Source organism: Scylla paramamosain, unplaced genomic scaffold (genome assembly GCF_035594125.1).
Source record: "Scylla paramamosain isolate STU-SP2022 unplaced genomic scaffold, ASM3559412v1 Contig2, whole genome shotgun sequence".
Lineage (NCBI taxonomy): Eukaryota > Metazoa > Arthropoda > Malacostraca > Decapoda > Portunidae > Scylla > Scylla paramamosain.
This window is the reverse complement of record NW_026973667.1, coordinates 4685266-4695458: the sequence shown is the minus strand read 5'-3', so window position 1 is coordinate 4695458 and position 10193 is coordinate 4685266. Positions and strand designations below refer to the sequence as shown.

Sequence of the window (10193 nt, the reverse complement as noted above, 5' to 3'; positions counted from 1 at the left end):
CTCCTTTCTTTTACATTCTATACTTTCTAATATTTCATGGTGAACTCGTTGATTGTGTTTCAGCTCTTCATTTAGCTCCTCTGACCTTTCTGGCTCTAGTTCCACCAGCTTTGTGTATTCCACATAATACTGATGAAATGCCTCTATTACTTCACTTGACATGGGCTCTAATTCAAAGGGGCTAATTACAATTTTTAGTCCTTTCTTAACTTTGCTGGTAACACTGCTCAATTGTTGGTGGTAAACATCCTTGCTGTGTTTTTTTTTTTTTTATGTAGGAAGGATACTGGCCAAGGGCAACAAAAATCTAATAAAAAAAAAAATGCCCACTAAAATGCCAGTCCCATAAAAGGTCAAAGCAGTGGTCAAAAATTGGTGGATAAGTGTCTTGAAACCTCCCTCTTGAGGGAATTCAAGTCATAGGAACGTGGAAATACAGAAGCAGGCAGGGAGTTCCAGAGTTTACCAGAGAAAGGGATGAATGACTGAGAATACTGGTTAACTCTTGCATTAGAGAGGTGGACAGAATAGGGGTGAGAGAAGGAAGTAAGTCTTGTGTAGCGAGGCCGCGGAAGGAGGGGAGGCATGCAGTTAGCAAGATTAGAAGAGCAGTTAGCATGAAAATAGCGGTAGAAGACAGCTAGATATGCAACATTGCGGCGGTGAGAGAGAGGCTGAAGACAGTCAGTTAGAGGAGAGGAGCTGATGAGATGAAAAGCCTTTGATTCCACCCTGTCTAGAAGAGCAGTATGAGTGGAACCCCCCCAGACATGTGAAGCATACTCATTACATGGACAGATAAGGCCCTTGTACAGAGTTAGCAGCTGGGGGGGTGAGAAAAACTGGCGGAGACATCTCAGAACACCTAACTTCATAGAAGCTGTTTTAGCTAGAAATGAGATGTGAAGTTTCCAGTTCAGATTATAAGTAAAGGAAAGACCGAGGATGTTCAGTGTAGAAGAGGGGGACAGTTGAGTGTCATTGAAGAAGAGGGGATAGTTGTCTGGAAGGTTGTGTTGAGTTGATAGATGGAGGAATTGAGTTTTTGAGGCATTGAACAATACCAAGTTTGCTCTGCCCCAATCAGAAATTTTAGAAAGATCAGAAGTCAGGCATTCTGTGGCTTCCCTGCGTGAAATGTTTACCTCCTGAAGGGTTGGACTTCTATGAAAAGACGTGGAAAAGTGCAGGGTGGTATCATCAGCGTAGGAGTGGATAGGACAAGAAGTTTGGTTTAGAAGATCATTAATGAATAATAAGAAGAGAGTGGGTGACAGGACAGAACCCTGAGGAACACCACTGTTAATAGATTTAGGAGAAGAACAGTGACTGTCTATCACAGCAGCAATAGAACGGTCAGAAAGGAAACTTGAGATGAAGTTACAGAGAGAAGGATAGAAACTGTAGGAGGGTAGTTTGGAAATCAAAGCTTTGTGCCAGACTCTATCAAAAGCATTTGATATGTCCAAGGCAACAGCAAAAGTTTCACCAAAATCTCTAAAAGAGGATGACCAAGACTCAGTAAGGAAAGCCAGAAGATCACCAGTAGAGCGGCCTTGACGGAACCCATACTGGCAATCAGATAGAAGGTTGTGAAGTGATAGATGTTTAAGAATCTTCCTGTTGAGGATAGATTCAAAAACTTTAGATAGGCAGGAAATTAAAGCAATAGGACGGTAGTTTGAGGGATTAGAACGGTCACCCTTTTTAGAAACAAGTTGAATGTAGGCAAACTTCCAGCAAGAAGGAAAGGTAGATGTTGACAGACAGAGCTGAAAGAGTTTGACTAGGCAAGGTGCAAGCACAGAGGCACAGTTTCAGAGAACAATAGGAGGGACCCCATCAGGTCCATAAGCCTTCCGAGGGTTTAGGCCAGCGAGGGCATGGAAAACATCATTGCGAAGAATTTTAATAGGTGGCATGAAGTAGTCAGAGGGTGGAGGAGAGGGAGGAACAAGCCTAGAATCGTCCAAGGTAGAGTTTTTAGCAAAGGTTTGAGCAAAGAGTTCAGCTTTAGAAATAGATGTGATAGCAGTGGTGCCATCTGGTTGAAGTAGAGGAGGGAAAGAAGAAGCAAAGTTATTGGAGATATTTTTGGCTAGATGCCAGAAATCACGAGGGGAGTTAGATCTTGAAAGGTTTTGACATTTTCTGTTAATGAAGGAGTTTTTGGCTAGTTGGAGAACAGACATGGCATGGTTCCGGGCAGAAATATAAAGTGCATGAGATTCTGGTGATGCAAGGCTTAAGTACCTTTTGTGGGACACCTCTCTATCATGTATAGCACGAGAACAAGCTGTGTTAAACCAAGGTTTAGAAGGTTTAGGACGAGAAAAAGAGTGAGGAATGTACACCTCCATGCCAGACACTATCACCTCTGTTATGCGCTCAGCACACAAAGATGGGTCTCTGACACAGAAGCAGTAGTCATTCCAAGGAAAATCAGTAAAATACCTCCTCAGGTCCCCCCAACTAGCAGAGGCAAAACGCCAGAGGCACCTTCGCTTAGGGGGATCCTGAGGAGGGATTGGAGTGATAGGATAAGATAAAGATATGAGATTGTGATCAAAGGAGCCCAACGGAGAAGAAAGGGTGACAGAAAGAAAAGGTGTGTGTGTGTGTGTGTGTGTGTGTGTGTGTGTGTGTGTGTGTGTGTGTGTGTGTGTGTGTGTGTGTGTGTGTGTGTCACTGGTGTTTGACTTCTGCCTTATCAAATAATTTATCTTAGTTTGGTTACATTCTAATTGTGTACATGTTACATTCAGTGTGTGTGTGTGTGTGTGTGTGTGTGTGTGTGTGTGTGTGTGTGTGTGTGTGTGTGTGTGTGTGTGTGTGTGTGTGTGTGTGTGTGTGTTTTTTTTGGTCAAAAATTTTTTTTTTCCAATACTTTTTTTTGTTTAGCAGTTTTGTTTTCTTTTTTTTCTTTCTAGTTGTCACTTCCCCTTTTCTTCATGTATTTTGCTTCCCAGGCTACTTAATTTTTTTTATTTATTTATTTATTTTTTGCTAGAGTGTGTTGGCATTACAGCAGCAAGACTGTACAGTGTAATGTGTTCTTGGCCAGCAAAGTGAAGAAGTGAGTAGAGAAATATGACAGACATTGATAACATGTCTTTTTGTATCCTGAGAATTCTGCCTGTGTCACCCTTGCCACAGTCCTTGTACCACTGAAACACCTCCAGCAGGTGCAGCATGTAGAGGCACAATAGTACATGCAGCAGCGTCCAGCAGAGTGAAGGTGCACGGCAGGGGGCCCCAGGGCTCTGTGCTAGGTCCCCTGCTCTTCCTAACTGATACAAAAGACACGACACGCATTCTTACACCACCACGCCAGACGCCCGTGCTTGCCGAAGACTGCCACGGCCGTGCCCCAGCGTCTGCACGATGGCTCAGGCACACCCAGTGCACGCAAGACAGGGTGGCAGGGTGGTGAGGGACGCGGCTGCTCAGATACAGTGAAGCAAGTGTTGGGGCGGTGCTTGTGGCCACCACGACTGTGCACCAAACACCAAACACAGGGAACTCACACACCACCGCTCAAAACGGAAAAGAACTTGGCGTTATGTTAGACACACACATTTATTGAAGGTCACACCTGCACTGCCAACAAAACAACTGCTGGAGCTGTTACTCCCTCACACCACCACCACCGCCACCACCACAGGCATGGGTGTGGCCCCACACATCCACACACAACACACCACCTCAGAAGTGGATCCTCATGTGCTTGGCAATATCAGCCTTTGTCTTGAAACACTTGCCACAAACATCACACTTGAACTCCCTCAAGCCAGTGTGTCTGAAGGTGTTTATTGAGACGAGAAATGGTAGGAAATCTTTTGCCACACTCATCACACTCATAATTTCTAACACCACTGTGTGTCAGGGTGTGTTTGGTGAGATAAGTCTTGTGGGTAAATTTCTTCCCACACTCACCACACTCATAATTTCTAACACCACTGTGTGTCAGGGTGTGTCTGGTGAGGTTAGACTTGTGGGTAAATTTCTTCCCACACTCACCACACTCATAATTTCTAACACCACTGTGTGTCAGGGTGTGTGTGGTGAGGTTAGACTTGTGGGTAAATTTCTTCCCACACTCACCACACTCATAATTTCTAACACCACCGTGTGTCAGGGTGTGTTTGGTGAGGTAAGACTTGTGGGTAAATTTCTTCCCACACTCACCACACTCATAATTTCTAACACCACTGTGTGTCAGGGTGTGTGAGGTGAGGTTAGACTTTTGGGTAAATTTCTTCCCACACTCACCACACTCATAATTTCTAACACCACTGTGTGTCAGGGTGTGGTACTTAAGGCCACGTCTGGATACAAAAGTTTTGTCACACTGCTGGCACTCAAACTTGCTCTCTCCTCTGTGGACAGAGCTGCCTGCCTCCAGGTGATTCTTGCCACCATGCCTGCGCCTCCCCACACCTGAGGCTGGCTGCTGCTGCTGCTGCTGCTGCTGGCCACTCATGCTGCTGCCCGGCCTCACGGCCTCCACCACAACACCACTCCCACCAGCACACGCCATGGACACAACAAGATTGGTTGGCGGCGAGCAGGGCGTGCAGCCTGGACTCTGCCTGGCACCTGGAACAACAGCAACAGTCAGCACACACTGGGCCAAGGGCTGCTTAACACACTGCCCCTGCCTGCAACACACCCTGCTTCCTGCCCCTTCCTTGCAACACTAGGCTACACACTGCCCCTGCCTGCAACATACACCCTGCTTCCTGCCCCTTCCTAGCAACACTAGGCTACACACTGCCCCTGCCTGCAACACACCCTGCTTCCTGCACCTTCCTTGCAACACTAGGCTACACACTGCCCCTGCCTGCAACACACCCTGCTTCCTGCACCTTCCTTGCAACACTAGGCTACACACTGCCCCTGCCTGCAACACACACCTTGCTTCCTGCCCCTTCCTTGCAACACTAGGCCAGGCCTGCACTCCCTTCAGCCTCCTGGCTCCCTGACCACTGTCCCTCACAAATTAAGTGCCACTCCTATGGGGCAGTGGCCCCCATTAGGTTAGGTTAGGTATGTTAACACCTAAGAGTGTCGTGGTGGGTTAGGTTAGGTTAAGGTTAGGTTAGGTTACTAACCTAACCTAACCTAACCGGAGGGGCTGCGCCCCGCCCTGGACCCCCCCTAAGGTTACTAATCTAACCTAACTTATATCCTTGAGATCATTGTGGACTTAGTTTGTGGAGGCGGCGCGCTATTAATTTAATTACTACGGCCTTACAAAAGCCTTCCCCACATTGAAAACATCACAGACATGTTCTATAGTAAGTACTCTATCACGTTGCAATGTGTTTTTAATGAATAGAGAGGAGGTCCAACCCTGCAGTGTTACCATAATAATAATAATAATAATAATAATAATATAAAAGAAGAATATGTAAATACACTCAAGAAGTATTATGAGAATAAATCAATTAATATAGATAATAATGAATGAACAATACCATATCAGTCAAGACAACACGTGGATGCAGCATTCACGATAAACACTGATGATATTGTTGCGCCCACCCTTCACTCCGGGCGGGCGTGTTATCCACAAGGGCATGGGTCGAGAAACAACACCAGCGGGGCCTCAAATAAGTCACACTGAACGCCAGGACAAGGCACACACACACACACACACACACACACGAGGCCGGGGCACAGGGGAAAACACGGGCACTATTTCCTAGGTTTATTGACAAATCCTCCGCAAGTACACTGCTTTACAAGTTCACAGGGGCACCACAAGTCTCCCAGGGCACGACAGGCACTCAACAAGACACTCAACAGGCAGGGAAACACTTCCAAACAGACAGGCACACGCTGGCTTCCTCTCGGGCCAAGCGTCTCCTTTCTTTCAGTCTCTCTCTCTTCCCGCCACTCCCAGTGCTGCCACCTGCAACAGTTCAGCCACCCGCACCCATACCCCTGCTGTAACACTATAAAACCAATGGAAGATTGTAAAATTGAGTTAGAATACCAGATAAAAAAGACAAAGACTGAAAAAGCAGCAGGACCCAATGAAATTAAGACGAAACTCCTTATTGCTATGACACACAACGATAAATGTAAAACAACTCTCGTACAAGCATTAAATGATGTCAGTGATGCAGCAATAATCCCGGATACATGGAAAACATGAAATACTAAATTACTGGAGAAAAACGCAAAGCCAGCAATAAAAGCTGTGAGTCCAATAGCCCTTACAGACACCACAGATAAATTATTAATAGGAATCATAAAAAAAATAATAATAAATAGATAAAAATAAATAGATAAAATGCAGACATCTACAATAAAACGATATATTAATGGAAGAACAAAATACATATACGGAAAACAGAAGAGCAGCAGACAATTTATTTATACTAAATTACTGTATACAGAAGAGTTAGGAATATAAGAGATCACTTATATTAATATCAGTAGACTTTGCAAAGGCATTCGACAGGTATAAGCAGAGAAATGCTAAAATATAAGATACACCCAAAGTTAATTGACCTGATCGCTAAAGTATATACAGAGGACAACACCAAAATATTCCTTGATGATAAAGAAATGTGTAGTATTGAAATAACGAATGGTATACAAGGATGCAATGGGTCAACTGTTATATTTCTTATGGTGGCATATCCTATCATTGAAAAACTTAACCAATCCAATGCTTAATTCAGGAATAATGTGTGTGTGTGTGTGTGTGTGTGTGTGCGCGTGTGTGCCCTGGCCTCAGTATTTCTGGGTGATGATGGAATGCTTCTTGTAATTAATAAGGTGAGGCTAAACAAAATATAAAGTTAGTAATAAAAGGACCATTAAGTGGGCCTTCTTTCATTAATGTTTAGTGCCCTTTGCCAGTGGAAGGAAGACTGAAGCAGTGAAGGAGTCCCTGGAGACAATGTGCATGGCGTGCCAGCTGTAGCAGTGGAAGGAGTATTGAGGCAGTGAAGGAGTCCCTGGAGACAATGTGCATGGCGTGCCAGGTGTATCAATGGAAGGAGTATTGAGGCAGTGAAGGAGTCCCTGGAGACAATGTGCATGGCGTGCCAGCTGTAGCAATGGAAGGAGTATTGAGGCAGTGAAGGAGTCCCTGGAGACAATGTGCATGACATGCCAGCTGTAGCAATGGAAGGAGTATTGAGGCAGTGAAGGAGTCCCTGTAGAGAATGTGCATGGCGTGCCAGGTGTATCAATGGAAGGAGTATTGAGGCAGTGAAGGAGTCCCTGGAGACAATGTGCATGGCGTGCCAGGTGTACCAATGGAAGGAGTATTGAGGCAGTGAAGGAGTCCCTGGAGACAATGTGCATGGCGTGCCAGCTGTACCAATGGAAGGATTTCAACTGGGAAGAAATTGCAATATATATATATATATATATATATATATATATATATATATATATATATATATATATATATATATATATATATATATATATATATATATATATATATATTTTTTTTTTTTTTTTTTCATTGGTAACTTTGTTGTAGCTGCTTATAAAGACCTTACGCATTGCTTCTGGTGCTCCTGTGTCGTGTCACTGGGAAGGGGACAGGCTGGTTAGTCAGACTTAACCCTCCCTGTGTGAATGCATGTTGCTTCTCGCCAAACACTTTCCTGGCAGGTTGGTCAGACTTAACCCTCCCTGTGTGTTACTGTATGTAAAGCGTATGTACCTCATGTCATTATTCCTTGGCATTTATAAGTGAAATGTTCAATAGTTTTCTATTTGCATGAAAACGTGTAATATGTGTAAGTATCAGTATTCATGCTATATTAAGCACCGAAGCCGATGCTCACTTGTTGGTAGTGTGGGGTTAACCCGCTGGTCGCCTGCAGGCATCACTCACGGCCAGGTCGTGCTCAGACAAAGACGGGCAGGATGGTGACTGAGGTAAATACTTTAATTTTGTAGTAAAAACTGATTGTCATAGTGCCAAGTTAATTGCATGTATTGTTAATGATATTGTAATATGTTGAAAGTGTTTAATATCAGTGTATAATGTTATTTTGTAAGAAATTGAGACCGAGAACTTGTTCGCAGTTCTTATGGTCATGCCTACCTCATCAATAAACGTGTCAGGGAGAACTGCCTTTCCTGGACCCTATGATGATGGGTGTGATCAGTAAAACAGATCATCTGAGAGCCAATTGATGCCCAGCCGGTGCGGCTACAGTAAGAACTCGACCTACAAGCAAGAAATTGGCTCCATGTGAAACCATAGCAAGAGTGAGTCACAGGACGAGGGGACGCTGACGTAAGCCTATAGGTTGACCTCTGAGGTCCTGGGGTCAGCTCCACCCTTGACGACAACCACTCCCTTGTACCCACTGTGCCTCGCCACCATTTTGTAGAACCCATGGTTACAGGCAAGAAAGTATAATAGTATGTATGTGCACTGAATTGAGTAGCCTAAGTGAAAATTACCCACAATTAGCTAGTATTAAAGTGGTAATTTTAATTGTTCTTTCAGTGTCTCAGTATTGACACAATTAAGTTGTTAGATATGTCTGATACTGAGGAAATTAATGCCGTAGATGGTCTTAGGGAAGGTGAGGGTGAGCAAGTGGACAGGGATCAAACTTGTATTGAAGAAGTTAGTGTCAGGGAGCGAGTGCCAACCGATAAAGGAAGAGAATATCAAGTCAGTGTAACCAAAGGAAGAGCAGAGTCCTGTAAGCGTAAATGGAGCCTCAGACACCTGAGTTTCAGTGAGGAAAAGAAGATGAGGTTTAGAAGAGGAGAGGTGGTGTTCTACAGATTGAAAATTATATCTTAGACTGCGAATGTTGCAGAAGTTAATGAAGAAAAAGTTGAGGGGGATGTCAAGACACACTGTGTGTGTGTGTGTGTGTGTGTGTGTGTGTGTAAATTTATCCAGAACATGTATATATCACATGGATATGTTTTTTTCCGATTTTTTTTTTTTTCGTCATGGAGAGAGAGAGAGAGAGAGAGAGAGAGAGAGAGAGAGAGAGAGAGAGAGAGAGAGAGAGAGAGAGAGAGAGAGGCAGGCAGGCAGGCAGGCATGGTTCACACCAGCCTGTCACTGTCACCCTGTCCTTGTCCATGACATCACAAACTGTGAGCTAGATGGGAACCAGACCCTCTGTGCTGACAGCAGCCTCGCCATCCAAAGATGAAATAAATTCATGTTTTGACAGAGGAAAGGCGGTGGTGTTGCCCATTAATGATAGTGTTGGATATCCTTGACATCATAAAAATGTGAAATATTAATATTTGTACAAAGAGAAAGAAATAAGATCATATTATAATCATCATTTAAATACATTTTCCTAAAGTGAGAGGTGAAGACTACAGATTGTTCACTGAATCTGGAAATGCAGCAACACCACTCACCATGCACTGGCAGCACTGGTGATCCTGTGGTAAACACACAGCATTGGAGCATGTGCAGTGAGGACCATCTAGTTGTACCAGCTTCTGAAAAGTGGCTGGAGTGATGTGGTAGGCTCCATGGAAGCTGTTTCTGTCAGTCCTCATCTCTGCCTCCATTAAGATCTTGTACTCTCCTTGTAGCGGCCTCTCCAGCAGTAGTTGCCATGCCCTTACTGTCCATATCATCCTTTGTCTTGCTGGTCTAACTGGGCGGTCTTCCATTTCTGAGTAGTCCAACAATAAGAGAGCAACAGTGATGAGGAGATCCTCGTGGTGCATCTTGTTCTGGTGGGTGTGTGGGACTGACGACTGACGGGCTGACGTCACACTGTCGCCCTGTGATGGAGCTCATCTCCTCTGAAACGGACGACCATCATGTTTGTGACATCATGGATGGGGAGGGGGGGTGACAGTGACAGGCTGGAGTGAACTGAGGAGGGGTCAGGTCAGGTATTGAAAGTTCTAGGGAATATCTTTCCCATAGTCTGTCTTCATGTTGTAAATAAAAATATCTTTTACATCAGGTGTTTCATATGTTCCTGTACATGTGTGTGTGTGTGTGTGTGTGTGTGTGTGTGTGTGTGTGTGTGTATGTAATAATTATAATAATAATAATAATAATAATAATAATAATAATAATAATAATAATAATAACAATAATAATAATAATAATAATAATAATAATAATAATAATAATAATAATAATAATAATAATATTCAGTTTATAAATATTGCAGTCTTACAAATGAAAATCCACAAGTTACATACTTATA

The 10193-nt window shown here is 43.8% G+C and overlaps 1 protein-coding gene across 1 annotated transcript; it reads right to left on the bottom strand.

The window, feature by feature from the left end:
• Positions 1–3705: 3705 nt before the first annotated feature.
• On the bottom strand, positions 3706–9606 carry LOC135095956 (zinc finger protein 252-like). Its single transcript, XM_063997105.1, has 4 exons — positions 9382–9606; positions 5948–5960; positions 4273–4599; positions 3706–3875 (listed from the first exon to the last, which is right to left on the bottom strand). Exons 1-4 carry the CDS (start codon positions 9604–9606, stop codon positions 3706–3708), a joined length of 735 nt encoding a protein of 244 aa, XP_063853175.1.
• Positions 9607–10193: the final 587 nt, after the last annotated feature.

Coding starts and splice junctions, on each gene's coding strand:
- LOC135095956 (XM_063997105.1), bottom strand. CDS start 9,606: ATGATATGGACAGTAAGGGCATGGCAACTACTGCTGGAGAGGCCGCTA. Junction 3,876..4,272: donor TGTTAGAAATTATGAGTGTG/GTGAGTGTGGGA, acceptor CCTGACACACAG/TGGTGTTAGAAATTATGAGT.